Source organism: Rhinatrema bivittatum, chromosome 9 (genome assembly GCF_901001135.1).
Source record: "Rhinatrema bivittatum chromosome 9, aRhiBiv1.1, whole genome shotgun sequence".
Classification (NCBI taxonomy): domain Eukaryota; kingdom Metazoa; phylum Chordata; class Amphibia; order Gymnophiona; family Rhinatrematidae; genus Rhinatrema; species Rhinatrema bivittatum.
In genome coordinates this window covers 232,216,526-232,236,679 of record NC_042623.1, presented here as the reverse complement: position 1 = coordinate 232,236,679, position 20,154 = coordinate 232,216,526, and the positions used below count along the sequence as shown (strand labels likewise).

The following is a 20,154-nucleotide window of genomic DNA, read 5'->3' as shown; positions in this document are numbered from 1 at the left end:
GAGGCAGGGAAGCACGAGATTAGGACTGCCTACGATATATTCGATGCTTCCACGAAGGTTTCAGCCACAGCCATCTCAGCTAGACGTTGGGCTTGGTTAAAGTCATCCAACCTTCGCCCAGAGGTCCAAGATCGTCTTGCTGATTTACCCTGCTTAGGCGACAATTTGTTTGGAGAACAAATTCAACAGATTGTGGCAGAGTTAAAAGACCACCATGAGACGTTGAAACAACTCTCGTCTATCCCACCTGAGGTGATCTCCAAGCAACCGCAAAAGAAGGACTCTAAAAAGTCGTTCTTTCGACCACGCCGCTACTACCCTCCGTCAACTAGGGCTCGTCCTGCACGGTCCTCTAACAGGCCTCAGACTCGTCAGCCGAGAAAGCAAAGGCCTACTGTAGCCCCACCTCCTGGGCCTGCGGCGGGCCTTTGACTTCCCTGTATTGAGCACAAGCCAACTCCCTCTTCCACACATCCCTGTGGGAGGTCGTCTGTACCACTTCTTACACCGTTGGAAACAGATCACCTCAGATCAGTGGGTGCTAGCAATTATCGCACAGGGTTACCACCTCAACTTTATAACACTTCCGCCAGACTCCCCGCCCCTTCAGGCATGGAGTCTAACCAGCCATTTGACTCAATTACAACAAGAAGTATTCCTTCTTCTACAATCAAATGCTATAGAACCCGTCCCTCCTTGTCAACAAGGGAAAGGATTCTATTCCAGGTACTTCCTAATACCAAAGAAATCAGGGGGGCTTCGTCCAATTCTGGACCTTCGGGCCCTCAACAAGTATCTGCAAAAAGAAAAGTTCAAGATGGTAACCCTGGGCGCCTTGCTCCCTCTGTTGCAAAAGGGGGATTGGCTGTGCTCTCTCGACCTCAAGGACGCTTATACCCACATTGCGATAACACAATCTCATCGCAAGTATCTGCGTTTTCTGATAGGCCACGACCATTATCAATACCGGGTACTACCTTTCGGTCTGGCATCTGCTCCACGAGTCTTTACCAAGTGTCTCATAGTAGTAGCAGCATTTCTCAGGAAGGAAGGTGTCCACGTCTACCCCTATCTGGACGATTGGCTCATCAGGGCCTCTACCCCTCAGTTTGCTCAATCCTCCCTAAAATTAACAATTCACACACTCCTTTCCTTAGGGTTTCTTGTCAATTACGAGAAATCCTGCTTGGTCCCATCTCAGACCTTATCCTTCATTGGGGCAGACTTGGACACCTTACAGGCAAAAGCCTACCTTCCAATTCAACGAGTCCACACTCTCATGTCCTTAGCTCGCCAGCTCCAGTCGCAACACACTGCCACGGCTCGCCAGTTCCTCATTCTCCTAGGACACATGGCATCCTCGGTTCAAGTCACTCCCATGACCCGACTAGCCATGAGAGTAACACAATGGACTCTACGACACCAATGGATTCAAGCTTTTCAGCCTCTGTCCTCCATTATCACAGTCACACAGGCGCTACGCCTATCCTTAACCTGGTGGACGACTCAGGTCAACCTCCTTCAGGGCTTACCCTTTCTTCCACCGGATCCGCAAGTAATCCTAACCACCGACGCTTCTCACATCGGTTGGGGAGCCCATGTGGACGACTTCCAAACCCAAGGATTATGGTCCAAAGAGGAAGCCGAACACCAGATAAATTTCCTGGAACTTCGAGCAATCCGCTATGCGCTCCGAACTTTCAAAGATCATCTATTCCATCAGATAATCTTAATCCAGACGGACAACCAAGTGGCCATGTGGTACATAAACAAGCAGGGAGGCACAGGCTCCTTCCTTCTGTGTCAGGAAGCTGCGCAGATCTGGGCGGAAGCCCTCTCCCACTCCATGTACCTCAGGGCCACTTACCTGCCGGGAGTAGACAATGTATTGGCAGACCAGCTGAGCCGTGTCTTCCAACCACACGAGTGGTCACTCGATCCTCTGGTAGCGACCACTCTGTTTCACAAGTGGGGTTTTCCCCGCATAGACCTCTTTGCGTCCCCTCAGAACCACAAAGTGGACGATTACTGCTCTCTCATTCGGAGCCAGCACTCTCGGCCGAGGGATGCATTCTCCCTCAAGTGGACAACCGGTCTGCTCTATGCATTCCCTCCACTTCCTCTTGTGTCAAAGACTCTCGTGAAGCTACGCCAGGACGGAGGAACCATGATCCTGATAGCACCTTACTGGCCACGCCAAGTATGGTTTCCAATACTCCAGGATCTCTCCATCCGCAGGCACATTCCTCTGGGAATGGACCCGCATCTTCTCACTCAAAACGACGGATGCCTCCTCCATCCCAACCTCCAAGCCTTGTCCCTGACGGCATGGATGTTGAAAGGTTAGTCCTTCAACCATTTAACCTTTCAGATTCAGTTTCTCGGGTCCTGATAGCTTCACGAAAGCCTTCCACAAGAAAGTCTTACTCATACAAATGGAAAAGGTACACATCATGGTGCACTTCTCAGTGCCTTGATCCCCTTTCCTGTCCAATCTCTAAGTTCTTGGACTATTTATGGCACCTATCAGAATCCGGTCTAAAGACCTCTTCCATTAGGATGCATGTCAGTGCGGTAGCCGCCTTCCATAAAGGTATAGAGGGTGTCCCTATTTCAGTACAACCCCTGGTGACACGCTTTCTTAAAGGCTTGCTCCATCTGAAGCCACCCTTACGTCCTCCGGCCCCATCTTGGGACCTTAATCTGGTTCTTGGTCGTCTTATGAAACCTCCTTTCGAACCTCTGCACTCCTGTGAATTGAAGTATCTCACATGGAAAGTATTATTCCTGTTGGCTATTACTTCAGCTCGCAGGGTTAGTGAGTTACAGGCCTTAGTCACCTATCCGCCTTACACTAAACTCCTGCAGGACAGGGCGGTACTCCGCACTCACCCTAAATTTTTACCCAAGGTAGTTTCTGAATTTCATATCAATCAATCCATCATACTACCTATCTTTTTTCCCAGGCCCCATTCCAACTCTGGGGAACAGACTCTGCATACCCTAGACTGTAAACGAGCTCTAGCGTTTTATCTAGACCGTACAGTTGCTCACAGAAAGAGTACTCAATTGTTTGTCTCCTTCCATCCTAACAAGTTAGGACAACCTGTGGGTAAGCAGGCTCTTTCCTCCTGGTTGGCGGACTGCATTTCCTTCTGTTATCAACAAGCTGGCATTCCTTTCCAAGACCGTGTCAAAGCACACTCTGTGAGGGCCATGGCGACTTCAGTGGCACACCTTCGATCGGTGCCGCTTCCTGACATCTGTAAGGCTGCAACCTGGAGTTCTCTCCATACCTTTGCAGCCCACTATTGTTTGGACAAAGCTGGAAGACAAGACTCCATCTTCGGCCAATCTGTCTTGCGTAACCTTTTTCCAACATGATGTACCAACACCCTTCCACCTTCCCAGTAGGGTGCGGATGCCCTTTCCCAAATTCCACCCCAGTTGTTGTGCCTGTTGCACATCGTTGGGTACATTTGGTGCAGGTCAGGACATCCTCAGCTCGGTACTCACCCATTTGTGAGGACAACCATCCTGCTTGTCCTGTGAGAAAGCAAATGTTGCTTACCTGATGTAACAGGTGTTCTCACAGGACAGCAGGATGTTAGTCCTCACGAAACCCGCCCGCCACCCCGCGGTGTTGGGTTCGTTTTATTTTTACTTTCTAGGCACTGCCTGTAGCTTTGAAAATCAGACTGAAGGGAGACCCCTGCTGGCTGCAGGGTCAGTGCCTTGCTGGGCATGCCCAGTAGGGGCCAGTCAAAGTTCTGTTAAACTTTGACAGAAGTTTTCCGTGGTGGGCTCCATCCTCGATGTCACCCATTTGTGAGGACTAACATCCTGCTGTCCTGTGAGAACACCTGTTACATCAGGTAAGCAACATTTGCTTTCTGTTACAGACAATTGAACTTTATAAATATTTACTTAAACCATGCCATTACAGATATTTAATCCCTATAACGAACTGACAAACACATACCCACCAATGACTGTTCTAACCCAATGCTAGAAAAGCTGATAACAGGAACACTTAAACAACGGTTGTCTTACCCTAAGCCATATTATGTCCCCATCTATTATTTATCTTATCATGCTGTAATATGTTATACTGTTTTATGTAATGCAAACGCATAGATATACCAGTTTACTATAGTTTTTTTTAAATCTTTTTACTAATGGCCTCTATAAATGTAATATGTTGTTGCAAATGTAAACCGGAGTGAAGGCATCTAGCTGAACTTCGGTATATAAAAACGTACAAATAAATAAATAAATAAGCAAACCCTTCATACACTGGGCTCTTAATCTTTTGTATGAAATAAGATCAGAAATTTTAATGATGCACTGGCCTATGAAGGCATTGCTTAAACAGCAATAATTCACTTGCATAGCACAAGTCACAGTTGATATTAGTCACAATGTGCATGTCTTAAAATTTTGCATGTAGTTTCATATCATCAAACATGGGCATTTATGTATGTGTACAATTGTCATCTTTTTAAAAATGTTTGTTTAAAATTAAATATCTGTTTTTCTTTTTATGAAAGGACTTCTCTAGCGATGATACAAGACTTGAATACAATGTTGATGCAGCGAATGGCATTGTTATGGAAGGATATCTGTTTAAGCGAGCCAGCAATGCCTTCAAGACTTGGAACAGGTAATACTTTCTATAAGATGGACTGCTGTGCTAATCATTGCTATGTATTAACTGAATATTATTTTTTTTACTTATCGGAAACATGCATATCTTTAATTTGTAATGGAATTGTCTTACTGTTTTACCAGGAAATTGTAAAATGCATACAGTATTTGTAAATTTAAACATTGCAAAACATATCTTGCAAAAAAGAGGTGTATAGGATACTTTTCAAAGCAATTGAGTTGTGTTGAACTGGATTAATGTCTTGAGTGCCATGTCTGAAAATTGGCCTCCACCCGACCAGCTAAAAGTATGTGCTGTCTTTAGCAATGTGCGCACATTTAGGAAGATTGGGTGAAGGTATTCCTGGGGCATATTTAGGTTGGGGAAGTAAAATAAAGCAGGTATGTGACACTTTCAGAAGCGTTTTACTCTTCTCAGCTACTTGCACAAAAGTATTGTGGTTGCTTTTACTGCATGAACTTTACACTGATGTTCAGAGAGAATCTGCCTGAGTAGTTTGTCTTTGAATATAGGTGTAAAAGAAGTCTGCAAGCTAAAAGCGCCTGCATACTGCACAACTATGAGAGCTATTTGAAAGCTGCCCCTATAGTGTGTTAGTGTTCAATTGATGGGATTGCAAATACATGGAATCCACAAGAAAGATTAGGGTTTACAGTGTAGCATCATCTTTTACGTCTTGAAACAGAACCCATTGGCATATAATAAATTGCATTAGTGTGGTATTTTTCATCGCTGTATGCTTTATGAATATAATTCAGAAAAGTGACAACTACCTAGAGAATGGAAAGTCTGCCTGATGTATAAAACAGTTTACAAAGAGTGGAGGGAAGCATAAACAATTTTTTTTTTTTTTTTTTTTTTGCTGTGGTCTAAGCACAGTGTATAGTGAGCAATTAAAAGGTCAGAGAGCAGAAGCTCTCCTGGCTGATAGAAACATAGATTATGACGGCAGAGAATTACCACAATGCCCATCTAAGTTGCTCGTTTTCAATTCCTCTTGTGATACTGCAGAGCCTACTTATCCCACTTTCTTGCAACTATGGATGCTTGATCAAACAGGAGTATTCTGGCACAGTCTCGCGCCAGCTAATGCCAACATGCTTTATTACATTGTCTAATGGGCCATGAAGTTTGACCATGGGAGAGTTTGTCCGGGGAATGGGTTGCCCAGAGCATTGTTCTGTATTTATAGAAACTCTTAAGTGCCAGATAAAGCTCATCTGCCAAGCACAGTGTTTGGAAGTGATTACATGTGGACCATGAGTGAAGTTAATATATTTATATGGCTGTTGAAGCAGTAACTTATGGTGGAGCTTTTCAAAACATTTTATTAGCACGGTCATGTACTCCCAAGTAGACATTAAGCCTTGTAATACATTTGGTTCCTACCTGATGCATTTAAGCTCAGTCTTTGGGTGAAAGCCAAATTAGATTAATGTACATTTTGTTTTGCATGCTTTATTTTTAGAACAAAATCTAGTTTAGAGCTCTGCAGTAGCCATAACAGGTATGCTATGAAGTCTTGAAAAATGTTTAAATTACCATCAGTGTTTAAAATAGAAAACTGTTTCCAGTTTCAAATTGTGAGCACATTGCCATCAGAGCAGTCAGTGGATTGCATATCACAGTCAGCAGTAGTTTGGCACTGCCTGACTGAACTTGGGTTTTTTTAAAATCACAGGTAAATTGAAGGAGCAAGGGATGCAAAGAGAAAAAAATCTGTTGGCTACAGTATTTTGTCTGGGGGTTGTTCCTTGGTAATCCTATTTAAAATAAATAAATCAAATACCATTGTTTTGGGTCAGCTCAGTGGCAGTACCGTGCACTGCTGTATGGAGGACCAGCATTTGATTCATGGCTCAGGACTTCTGCTCTCTGGGCCAACCAAGGCTGGGAATGCTGCTGAAGCAGTGTTTATAGCCCCCGGTAGGGAGGGTGCAGTATTCATTATGTAATGGCAACGCCTAGTGGCCAGATTTAGGTTCCATAATGGCAGATTTCCAAGAACTGTTGCTAGAGTAACTGGACTAGGGAAGGGAAAAATCTCCTGGAGTTGCAAAGGAAAGCTCATAGCTTTGGTTCTGATTTGAGCTAGAAGTCAAACTGCCAGGTCAAAAAAAAAGGGCTTTTTCAGAAGAATTGGTATTAATGTTGAATTGATAAATATGTTTGACAACAGAATGTCTCAGAATGTCCTTATTTAACTTTCTGAATTACTGTGACATATGCATTTCTTGATAGGTGCACTTTGTTGAAGTTGTGTTTGTCCTTTTTAATAAGAAATTGCCTTAAAGTTCCTGTAGGGTGTTGATGGTATGTGCATTTAAATTCCGGTGACGCCGGAGGGGCACATCTTTGCCTGTGCCTCTGTGGCTTGGATAACAACCTGAGCGTTGCTTCTATCTGCCACTCTGCCTGCTTTGCTGGACAACTCACCTACGAACTTTCCCGTGCTGCAGCGAGACAGTCTCTGCTGGCCACGCCCCCATAGGACTGCATCATCAAGGGGCGATGCTGCATTTAAATCGCGGTGATGCCGGAAGTGTTGCACGCCGGAGTGTCACGTGCCGAAGGTGCGTGACAAAGGGGCATGTCCCTTTGTTAGCCCCTTCGTTCGACCTGAAGTGAGTCTTTTAAACTTTTGCAAAATGGATATCCTTACAATCACTGGTAGGGGTAACTACTGTAAATCTTCACATTATTTTAAAAGGAGGAAATATGTATCAAAGGAATATATGTAGGAATTCCCTTAGTAGAATAACCCCAATGATAACTACAGCTTCACTACTTTTTTCAACATTGAGCATTAAAATATATAATTGACAATCTATAATGCAAAAGACACCAGTAATTGTTGACTTACTTTAATGATAAAAAAACCTTATCTCTTATTAATTACTTAATCATGGTTAACAGATACTGATACGGTTATCATAAATACCATATGTCCGCCGGATTATAATGCTTTTTCTATTTCTAGATTAAATCGGAGAGGGAGGGGTGTCTTAGCGTTAGTTAAAACAACCCTTTGACCTACTCAAAAGCTGCTTTTAGCAATCAAACCCTTTGAATTTTTAATCCTAAGCATGACTTCTTTTAATTTAGTGTTGCTTTATTGTCCTCCTAAAACTATAGAGTCAAATTTATCCACTCTCTTGTAAACTATTACATCCCTGCCATTAAACTTAAATGAAACCATTCTAATGGGTGATTTTAACTTACATGTAAATTCGGAAAACCCCTCTACCACTACCACCGCTTTTTTAGTCACTATGGCAGGACTAGGTTGGAATCAACTAATTAGAGATCCTACTCATTCACGGGGAAAAACCCTTGATTTAGTGTTTTTTAATCCTTCTTATATAGTAATACCAGTCGAAGATCATGTTGTTCAACCAATACCATGGTCTGACCATTATATGATATCTATGCCCATTAGAGTCTTAGAATCTAAAAGGAATAATAACACTATCACACACACAAAGAAAAGGAAACCTTTTAAAACAGATGATTTTATTAATGAACTGATCCCAAAATTACCTACTACACTTTCGGAAGATATAAATAGTTCAGTTGAAAACTGGAATGAGATTTTGACAAACACTTTAGATCATATTGCCCCAATGAAATTAATTTCTGTTAGGAGTAATACCCCATGGTATACTAGTAAATTGCATCAATTGAAATCCATACTTAGGAAAAAGGAAAGGGCGTGGCAAAAACACAAAAATAGTAGTTAAAAAACGCCTATTTATAGTTTACTACGGATCTATAAACAAGAAGTAAATAAGGTAAAAAAAAAAGGATATTATGCAAATAAGATTTCTTTAGCAAAAAACAATCTGGCCATATTTAATATTGTCAAATCGTTAATTACACCAATTCAAAATCAAAATATAGACAACATAATTTGTAATCAAATTGCTATGTATTTTTGTAGTAAATTTGAAAAAATAACTCAATTTTCACACTTACCATATCCAAATTACCAAGACCAAACACCCATAAATACATGGTCATCCTTTTCTAAAATTACTAATACTGTAGTGAAACAAATCATAGTTTCCTAGCGTGTAGCAGATGGACTCAGGACCAGTGGGTATAGTGTATTCCTGATAGCAGTTGGGAGATGGAGTCAGATTTCAATCTGACGTCAGCCTACATATACCCGTGCAGGGAAGCTCTGCTCTTCAGTATTTCTCCGTCTCCTTAGCAGTTTGGGACTCTACACACGCTTGCACAGCGTTAGAAAATCCAAACCAAAGAAGAAAGAAAATCTTACCTCTACAAGACTAGCCTCGTTCTCCTGCGGTGATACCTAAGGGTCCCTCCCCCCGTCGAGAATTCCTGAGGTGATTTCCGAGATCCCTCAGAGGTAAGCCTCGGTCCGGTAGCCGCTTCCCGGTGTGGACTTAGCCCCCCTGAGAGGCTGAGAGGCAGCGGGTGCAATACTGAGTGTGGCAGTGAAGGTATTCCCCTCTCCCCCTGCAGCCGGAGACCAGGAAGCACCGAGACAAGGTAAGGTAGAAAACTTTATTTAAGTCTCCGGTCTCCGAGGCTCATGAGCCGCACAGATCGCCATCCGGCATCTGTTCCATCGGGTTGAGCAGCCCCGTCCAGGCTAGGCCCTGATCTGGTGCGAGGGTCCTTCCACGTGGAGACCCCCCCCCCCGGGGGGTCGCCATCTTGTCCGCGTGGTCATCTGCGCCATTTCCCCCCCCTTGGTCGCCGTATTGTCTGCACAACTGAGCTGTGCGCACAGTGGCGAGCCGGGCGCAGAAACTACTTGTGCACACAGCGGCGCGTGCATCTGTGCCGTGCGCACAAATACGCCTGTGCGCACAGCGGCACGCGCACCTCGCTAAGCGCAGGCTTGCACGAACATCTTCTGCATCATGCTCGCACAGTGCCGGCGCACCTGGAACGCACAAATAAGCCTCCCGGCGCATGCACATAAGCGCATAGACGAGTTTGGAACCACTCCACGTGCACAAATCATGGCACCGCCGGCCAAGAAAGCCAAGGGACAAGCTCTCTGCCCAGCCTGCCACCTGAGAGCTGCGCAACACGAAGTGGCCTCTGCCCTGTGCCTACAGTGCAAAGAGGCTCTGGGGGAACCGAGGCAAGGCCCCCCATAGCCAGTAGAGTAATCTGGCTCCACCAATGACAGTACTCCGGACCTCTCTATCCCCGGCTCGGACCCTCCCCAGATGGGCTCCTCGGGGAACACCACTGGATTCAATTTGGACCCAGGGACCTTTTCCTGGGTGGAATTCTTCAAAGGGTTGCAAACCTTCGTCCAGGCACAATCGGTGCCACCCGTGACACAGCCATAGTCTCTATCAGAAGAGCAAAACCTTCCAGGCCCCTCTTGACCTCTCCGAGACGTGCCTCCGACCCAAGACTTGCCTCCTCCAGGCAAAAGCCTCCACTTAGGGGAAACAGACACTTTGGAGGAAGAGCTGGACTCCCTGGAGGAAGGGGAAATCCCTCCAGGGATGGAACCTTACCGAACCTTGATGCGTTTCTTCTCCAAAGACGAGCTATCAGATCTCGTGTCTCTAAGCCTGAAGACGCTGGCCATCCCAGGCACAAGCGCCGCAGCGGAGCCAAAGACGAACCCAGTTTTGGTCGGGCTCTGTCAGGCCTCATGCCATTTCCCAATGCTGCAGGCCGTACAACAACTGATTGACCTGGAATGGAATGCCCCGGAGGCCAGCTTCAAAGGAGGATGGGCCCTGGAACCCTCAGTCAAAGAACTCCTGGGGTTCCCCAAAGTGGATGCCATGGTCTGTGCGGTCTCAAAGCTCACCACCATTCCAGTCGAAGGAGGAGCTGCACTCAAGGATGCCCAGGACAGACGTCAGGAATCCATCCTTAAACAGTCATTTGATGTCGCAGCTTTGTCCCTGCAGATCGCTGCCTGCTGCGCCATGGTGACACGTGCCTGCTTACCGCTGTCCAGGGACGCAACCACGTCCATTGAAACAGAACCAGCAATATCTTTCCTCACGGATGCAACTTCCGACCTGGTGTGCACCTCAGCCAGGGGTTTCTCATCCATAGTGGCAGCCAGAAGGCAACTCTGGCTCCAAAGTTGGTCAGCCGAAGTGACTTCCAAGATGAAACTCATGAGAATGCCTTTTAAAGGAGCCCTCCTGTTTGGAAGCGAACTGGAGAAGTTAGCCGACAAATGGGGCGAATCCCCAGTACCTCGGTTACCGGAGGACAGGAACAAAAGAAACCAACGCCCCTCTCCCCGAAGATCCAAGGGAAGAGGATCCCAGTGTTTTAGACTGTACAAAAGCACAAACCAAGCACCTTGTCCTGAAAGGCAGGGGCCAGTCCTTCGGAACAGACACAACAAGAGGGGAGCAATCTCAGGTCCAGGACCCAGCCGCACCCCACAATGAGAATCAACAGACCCATCCACAGGAAAAAGCCATAAGGGGCAGGCTTGCCCTATTCTACCAAAGATGGGTCGAGATAATGTCAGACAAGTGAGTCCTAACCATCATTTGAGAGGGATACTACCTGGACTTCCACAGTATCCCTCCAGACAAATTTGTGAAATCACAGTGCCACTCCCCCTCCAAGAGGACGGCAGTGGAAGCCACTCTGACAAAACTACTCGCCCTAAGGGTGATAACACCGGTGCCCACGCACCAACAAAATATTGGGCACTATTCCATCTATTTTATCGTCCCCAAGAAAGAGGGAACGTTCCGGCCCATCCTGGACCTCAAGTCCGTCAATCGCTACCTGAGGGTACCACACTTCCGCATGAAAACCCTACACTCTGTCATAAGGGCAGTACAGCTGGGAGAATTTCTGACCTCACTGGATCTGTCAGAAGCCTATCTCCACATCCCTGTCCATCATGACTATCAGCGCTTTCTATGCTTTGCGATACTGGATCATCACTTCCAGCTCCGGGTGCTACCCTTCGGACTAGCTACTGCTCCTCGGACATTCACCAAAATCATGGTTGTAGTGGCGGGGACACTGAGGAAAGAAGGAATCCTTGAACATCCATATCTGGACGATTGGCTGATCAGGGCAAAATCTCCGGAGGAAAGCCACCAGGCGACCACCAGAGTCAAGAATCTACTGCAGAATCTTGGGTGGGTCGTCAACACAACCAAGAGCTGCCTGCAGCCATCCCAATCACTAGAATACCTGGGAGTCCGGTTCGACACCAAACAAGACAAGGTCGTTCTTCACCCCTACAAGGAGAAGGAAACTGATGGACCAGTTACAAAACCTGTTGACCTGCTTTTGCCCCACGGTATGGGACTACCTCCAAGTCCACGGCCTCATGACATCAACGCTAGAAGTCGTCCCATGGGCAAGGGCCCATATGCGACCACTACAACGTTCCCTGCTATTGCGATGGAAACAGATGTTCCAGAACTACTCCGTTCGCAACCAGTTACCGGCAGAGGTGCAACCCAGCTCCAATGGTGGCTACAAGAAGACCATCTGAGCAAAGGAGTAAGGCTATCCCCACTGACCTGGGTCTTGCTCACCAGGGATGCGAGCCTATGAAGATGGGGAGCCCACTGCCAGGAACTGACGGTCCAGGGGCAATGGGCCAAAGAAGGGTCGGGATGGAACATCAACCGACTGGAAGCCCAGGCAGTCAGACTAGCCTGCCTTCGATTCAATCACAGACTCCGGGGAGAATCTTAAGGAGTCAAGTCGGACAGCGCCACAACAGTTGCCTACATCAACTGCCAGGGAGGAACCAGAAACCAACAGGTGTCCCTGGAAATAGAACCCCTTATGGCGTGGACGGAAGCAAACCTACAAGGGATCTCAGCTGCCTACATCGCGGGAAAAGACAACGTCACTGCGGATTACCTCAGCAGAGAAGAGTCTAGACCCAGGGGAATGGATGCTGTCGACCACAACCTTCCAGTTGATCATAAACCGCTGGGGAACATCAGCCATAGATCTTCTGGCAACCCAGTCCAATGCCCAAGTTCCCAAGTTCTTCAGCCGCAGACGAGAACCACAATCCCAGGAAACTGATGCCCTCATCCAGACCTGGCCACAGGAAGACCTGCTATACGCCTTTCCCCCATGGCCACTATTGGGCGGGATCCATCCGCAAGATAGAACACCACAGGGGGGCTAGTACTTCTAGTGGCCCCGGACTGGCCAAGAAGGCCATGGTACGCAAACATGCGAAGACTTCTGGTGGGGAACCCTCTGTCTCTACCTCCACACAGAGACCTGCTCCAGCAAGGACTGATCCGCCACGAAGACTCAGCTTGATTCTCTCTTACGGTCTGGCCATTGAGAGGACTCGCCTGAAGAAGAGCGGATACTTGGGGGCAGTGATTGACACCTTACTCTGAGCACGCAAGTTTTCCATGTCTCTAACTTACATACGAATATGGAGAATATTCGAAGCTTGGTATGAGGACCGCGACATCCTTCCTCGGACAGTCAAAATCCCCATGATCCTGGAATTTCTGCAGGATGGCTTGAAGAAGGGGTTGTCTCTCAACTCCATCAAGATTCAGGTAGCTGCGCTGGCCTGCTTCAGAGCCAAAGTGGATGGCATCAGTCTATCATCCTATCCAGATGTTTCCCTTTTCCTAAGGGGGGTCAAACAAATCCGACCACCACTAAAGTGGCTGGTGCCCCTATGGAATCTCAATCTAGTACTAGACTTCTTGGTGGGAGCTTCCTTCAGAACTATACGCGGTCTGTCACTACAGCTCCTGACCTTGAAGACTGCATTCCTAGTGACAATATGTCCATCCTGTTGCATCTCCAAACTTCAAGCACTATACTGTTTGGGAACCGTTCCTTAGATTCACACCGGGATCCATACAGCTCCGCACTGTTCCCTCCTTCCTTCCAAAGGTGGTTTCTCATTTCCATATAAACCAAACGATCTTATGCCATCCCCAGATGAGCATAAGGACTCTGAGGACTCACGCCTTCTTCGCCATCTGAACGTTGGCAGACTCCTAGTCCGATACCTGGGAAGATCAGAATCCATACGAAAGACAGACCACCTGTTCGTACTTCACAGCGGGAAGAAACAAGGGGAAGTGGCCTCGCGGGCAACCATAGCCCGCTGGATCAAAGAAGTAATCAAAGCGGCCTACGTAGAGGCAGGAAAGCCTCCACCTCTACAAGTCAAAGCCCATTCCACAAGGGCCCAGGCAGTATGCTGGGCAGAAACTAAACTGCTGCCACCCGCCGAGATCTGTCGGGCAGCAACACGGTCCTCCATTCACACCTTCTCGAGGTTCTACTGCCTGGATGTTCAGGCCCGGCAGGACACAGCATTTGCAAGGACAGTACTAAGTGGGCCTCGGGCAGCCTCCCACCCAGTTCGGGAGTAGCTTTTGTGCATCCCATTGGTCCTGATTCCATCTGCTACACGCTAGGAAATGGAGAAATTACTTACCTGATAATTTTGTTTTCCTTAGTGTAGACAGTTGGACTCCGCATCCCGCCCACAGCTGCCCCAAAATCCGGAAACCTCGAGTGACAATCCCCGAGAGCAAGACAAACATGGGTAAGCCAGGTTTTACCTCTAGTTAAGATACCCATAGTTGCTGGGTGTTGGCGTTTTTCGGTTGAGTGCATTGGCGGTCTCCGGTTGGAAATGAGTTCAACCAGTCCAACAGGCCGATACAGTAAGTGCGTTAGAGCAGGGCGCACCCGTGTTTACCGCACGCACAGTCTGGATCACATACCTCTCGATACTGTATTTAAATGGCATGCAAATTCAAGCTGCGTCCAACGTGCGTCCATGAAACGCAATCCATTTTACTGTATAGGCGCTATACAGCGCCTATACAGTATCCTGGGTGCGCTAGTACCTGTCATTTCAAATGTCATTTGAAATGACAGGTACCAGGAAGTGGATCCCAACTTTAAGCAAAAGAAAACCTAAAATCCAACGCACCGGGAAAGCCACTCTTCAGATCGCGACTAATCCCAGCCCCTGCTCACCTGCCCTGGCCACGTCCATGGGTGCTGGTCTCCGGGGCAGCCCCAGTCCTCTCTCTCCCATCCTCCCGGGGGCAGCCGGCGGCGAGAGCGAGAGCAGCCTGGGGCGGATCGCGAGGCAGCTTCCAGCAGCCCTCGCCGGTGATGGTGAATGGGCGCACGCCGTGACCTCTGACGTCCAGCCGGGCGTTCAGGTCACGGCATGCGTGCGTTCATGCACCTTCACTGCCATGAGCCCATGCCATGACCTCGGACTTCCAGCCGGGCGCTCAGGTCACGGCGTGTGTTCATGCACCCTCGCCGGCGGGGGCTGCTGGAAGCCGCCTCGCGATCCGCCCCGGGCTGCTCTCGCTGCCGGCTGCCCCCGGGAGGATGGGAGAGAGGACTGGGGCTGCCCTGGAGACCGGCACCCATGGACGCGGCCAGGGCAGGTGAGCGGGGGCTGGGGGATGGGATTAGTCGCGATCTGAAGAGTGGCTTTCCCGGTGCGTTGGATTTTATGTTGGGCAGGCAACAGTTTAGGTTATGCTTTCCCGGCGCGTTGGATTTTAGGTTGGGCAGGCAAGAGTTTAGGTTATGCTTGGAAACAACAGGTCCGTCCTTCCTGCTCCGGAGCTGTCAGCGAGCCCGCACGGGAGACCGGCACCATGGACGCGACCAGGGCAGGTGAGCGGGGGCTGGGGGAAAGTTTGCCCGATCCTGGCTCTTGTCCCGGGGGGGGGGGGGGGGGGTGAGGGGGTCGTTTGCCCGTGAAATTTCGTCTCTCTGACCTGACGCTCCACACTAATGCAGGGGTAAGGGTAGGCGGTAAATTAGCAGGTTCAACATGCGGCAAAACTGCAGGTTAAAAAAGCGATAATCGGGGCGCACGTTACTATATGGGAGGGAATAGCTAATCCGATCGTTTACATCTCATATACAAGCCGCAGGCGGAAAGGGTTTCCCGTTGATTTAAAGAAGCGGTAAGGATGGGTTAAAAGGGATAGTGAATTGCGGGTTGGACTAACACGGCCAAATTGTGAGTAGAAAGTGGGTTAGAAGCAGGGTAACAGCGGCTGCACTTTACTGTATCGGCCTGCAAGTTAATTAAGTTAATCAAGTTAGCCAAATTAATCAAGTTATTAAAACACACATATATCCACAATTGCTTTTCGAGGAGAATACTGAAGAGCAGAGCTTCCTGCACAGGTATATGTAGGCTGACGTCAGATTGAAATCTGACTGCATCTCCCAACTGCTATCAGGAGTACACTATACCCTTTGGTCCTGAGTCCATCTGTTTCCACTAAGGAAAATGAAATTATCAGGTAAGTAATTTCTCCAATAAACAAAAAACTTCTAACTCACCCTTCAATCCCTGCCCTGGGTTAATTTTTAAAAATCTAGCAGAAATCTGTTCTGAACACACATCTGTAAAATAATAAATCAGTCTCTGGAGACAGGTGTGTTTCCAGACTGTTTAAAGCAAACATCTATACTCCCCATCCAAAAGAATCAATCTACCCCTTTTTCAGAATTCTCTAATCTTTGACCAATAGCTTCTCTAACCTCATTGTCAAAAACTTTAGAATCTGTAGTCTTACATCAACTAAATGATTTTCTTGCAGACCATGATATACTACATCCAAGCCAACACTGTTTTCGGAAAGGACACTCAACCGAAACTCTTTTGTTGTCCTCTTTTGATACTTATCTAAGAGGATTTGATTCAAACACAGATTTCATACTGATTTTATTAGGTATTTCCACAGCGTTTGATACCCTAGACCATAACATCTTACTGTCTAGTCTCCATTTCATTGGAGTTCAATCTACTGTGTTAAACTGGTTCAAGAGTTTTCTCTCGAACCGTTCCTATCAGATTAACATTGGGTCTTGTTCATCATCATCATTCCATTCCTCAGGGATTCCCCAAGGTTCATCCCTTTCTCCAATCCTGTTTAATATAGAATAAGAGTCAAGGTACTTCTCCTCCCCTTCTGCCCTGTGGTTTAAATAACTATTCTTATTTCTATCTTTTTGTTTTAGTAAAATAGATTTATTAATCTCTATAGATATAAATTTATTATTTTATATTGATATGTTACCTATTGTATTTTTGTTCTAACTTTATTTTTATTTTACTATTCTAAAAATTCCATCTTTATTTTATTTTTATATTTTATTTTGTTAAATTAGAAATATTTGTAAACTGTTTTGATCAAATTTTATTTGCTATAACGGTATATAAGAAGTTTTAAATAAATAAAGATGTGAATGATGAATTGTATGCACATTTTTTGCTATGTATATGAAAAACTGTATATACTTAAAGGTGTGTTGCTGTAAGTATATGCTTATAATATGTTGATGCATTAACTACTCACAAATACAAACTTATTAGGAAAACTATGGATACAAAATGTTCACTTTGACAGTTTCCACTGGAAAAAATGGTTCGATGAAATTAGATTATCTTTAATTCTATAATTGATCTTGTGTACTCTTCCTTTATATAAATTACATGTACATACTTTTTCTTCTTTCAGACTTCAAAAATTGAAGTAAAATGTGTAAAAGATTTATAATGGAATCTATTCCCAAATATCCAAAATAGTGCTATAACTCATGCCATCATAGAATATGCAGCTTGTGTAAATCTGACATGTAATGTGTTGTATATCTGCATTATATCTATGCACACCCAGATGTGCCTGCTTTACAGAACATTCTCTAGGAAGCTCATGAGCTAATATCTGATGCAGACTGATCACGTTGAACTCCAGTGTATTACAGACAGCAGTGGTCATTATATGAAATGTACATATGTGAGTGGATGCGTACATATAGAGGTTGATCTTTAAAAGGTACGCCGGATTTTATAAGATACGCGCATAGCCACGCGTATCTTATAAAATCTGGGGTCGGCGCGCGCAAGGCTGCGAAAAATCGGCAGCCTGCGCTCGCCGAGCCGCGCAGCCTGCCTCCGTTCCCTCCGAGTCCCCCTCCCTTCCCCTACCTAACCCACCCCCTGGCCCTACCTAAATCCCCCCCCCCACCTTTGTTGGGCAAGTTACACCTGCTTGAAGAAGGCGTAACTTGCGCGCGCCGCCTGCATCCCCCGGCACAGGCCGCAGTGCCGGGGGACTCGGGACCGCCCTCCCGGCCTGCCCCCAAACAGTCACCACGCCCCCGGACCCGTCCCGGACCGCCCCCTGACCCCCCCCCCCCGGACACGCCCCCTCCCGCCTCTTTTACGAAGCCCCGGGACTTGCACGCGTCCCGGGGCTTTGCGCGCACCGGCGGCCTATGCAAAATAGGCGCGCTGGCGCAGGGCTTTTAAAATCTAGCCCACAGTGTAACTTGTAGAGGGTGCTTGTGTGGAACTTTATATTGCTTTAAATTTATACTTTATTTCTTGCTGTGTATTGTATTGTTGATTTCTATGCTTATTTTGCATGTTTTGTATTATCATTCTTTTCCTCCTTTCCCGTATGGTTTAATCCTGCCCCATTTTTTCACATGACAGGAAAAAGCCAGATCACAACAGGTACCAATCGCCTTCTTTGTACTTTTCCAACGTTCTCTTTGACACAAGAAAGCTCATAATTAACCTTGTATTTCATATTGATTACTTGCAATGGATATATGGCAGCTCAGTCTGGTAAAGTCAGTGTGTTCAAGTAATTTTACAGGCAGGTTACATATTTACCTGTAATAACCATATATTTATGATCATGCTTAAGGGCCTGATTCATCTAGGGATTTCTCCTGTTCTGTGCCTATATGAAATACCCTTGAAGAATCAACCCCCTTGTGTTATTTTATTGGCAAAAGAAACCTGCTACGCACACAGTGGAAATACCACCCCCCCTTCTCCCCACTCAAAGTTTTTTTCAAAATTCACGCTTAGTGGTGTTATACCCTTTCTTGTAGACAAGTGTCACAGAAAGCAAGTGCATATATTCTCATCCCCAGCTGAGGGAAGAGCTAGTGAGGAAAAAAGAATGATCAATAAGAGATAGGAGAACCAGCAGTGGTGGTGGAAAACTGAGGAGGGTGACTGGCCTTATGATATGTGTGGATGTGTATGTGGAGGGAGCAGAGGCAGACGAGGACTTTTGTGTGCGTATCACAGCTTGCGTAGATGAGTCAGTCTCTTATTTACGTAACCTGGCTCTGTATACATTTGCAAGATGGGATTTGCCGTGTGTGTGTGTGTGAAACAAATGTTACTGACTGACTTTAGTAGAGCCAAAGTTTGAGAATCGGAAAGGAGCAAGTATAGCTCGTGCATTGTGATGTGAGATGATGACTCACCTATTGATAGAATTAGATTTCTCCATGATCATTATTGTACTTTTTGCACTAATAATAAACTCCACAAAATTTCCTTTTGCAGTTATTTATTCTTAAATTTTTAAACTATGTTAATAGTTTGCTAAAAGGACACTTAAGGGTTGATAGTCAAAAAATTAATGTGGTTAATCTAAGCAGTTAAATATTCTCCCTGTTCTCCCACTACGTTTTGTCTGCAAAAAATTGCTGTATGAACAGCTTTAGCTAGATAAAAAATGGGGGTGTGCCTGGGACAGACTTTTCAGGTTTAGCCAATATATTCAGTGTTGAATGGCTAAATTTGTGCGGACAGTGTTGTTGGTACAAATGGCCCAAGTTTGGTACAATTAGATTTAACTGGATATTTAGCTGCACACTTAAGTGTTTGAATGTGGCTGAATATTCAGATTTAAGTTAAATTTGTCTGTGCTGCTGGTGATAAATATCGACCCCTTGTTTGTTCATATCATATCACTTGTAATCACATTTCTGTAGTTGTCTATTATATTTTTAATTTTTTATGAGATATTGGTGTTCATGTTTTAGAAGCTCCTTGTTTTTAGACACACCTACTCTTGTGACTTTAAATAAATCAGGGAGCTGCTGTTCTAGCTTCATCAGAATCTAACATAGACATCACACTGATACATGTAAGAACATAAGAAATTGCCATGCTGGGTCAGACCAAAGGTCCATCAAGCCCAGCATCCTGTTTCCAACAGAGGCCAAACCAGGCCACAAGAACTGGCAAGTACCCAAACACTAAGAAGATCCCATGCCACTGATGCAATTAATAGCATTGGCTATTCCCCAAGTAAATTTGATTAGTAGCCGTTAATGAACTTCTCCTCCAAGAACTTATCCAAACCTTTTTTGATCCCAGCTACACTAACTGCACTAACCACATCCTCTGGCAACAAATTCCAGAGCTTTATTGTGCGTTGAGTGAAAAAGAATTTTCTCCGATTAGTCTTAAATGTGCTACTTGCTAACTTCATGGAATGCCCCCTAGTGCTTCTATTATTCGAAAGGGTAAATAACAGATTCACATCTACTCGTTCAAGACCTCTGATGATCTTATAGACCTCTATCATATCCCCCCTCAGCCGTCTCTTCTCCAAGCTGAACAGCCCTAATCTCTTCAGTCTTTCCTCATAGTGGAGCTGTTCCATCCCCTTTTATCATTTTGG

At 45.9% G+C, this 20,154-nt stretch overlaps 1 protein-coding gene across 2 annotated transcripts in view; it reads left to right on the top strand.

Annotated features, from left to right (window-relative positions):
• Positions 1 to 20,154, top strand: part of ACAP2 (ArfGAP with coiled-coil, ankyrin repeat and PH domains 2) — a 338,624-nt gene that overhangs the window by 201,855 nt on the left and 116,615 nt on the right. The window contains exons 10-11 of one of the 2 annotated variants that reach the window (XM_029615073.1): positions 4,551 to 4,663; positions 18,156 to 18,176. In XM_029615073.1, the coding sequence (XP_029470933.1) occupies positions 4,551 to 4,663; positions 18,156 to 18,176 (134 nt within the window). The remainder of the gene's footprint in view (positions 1 to 4,550; positions 4,664 to 18,155; positions 18,177 to 20,154) is intronic. The other variant, XM_029615074.1, reaches the window with a different exon arrangement.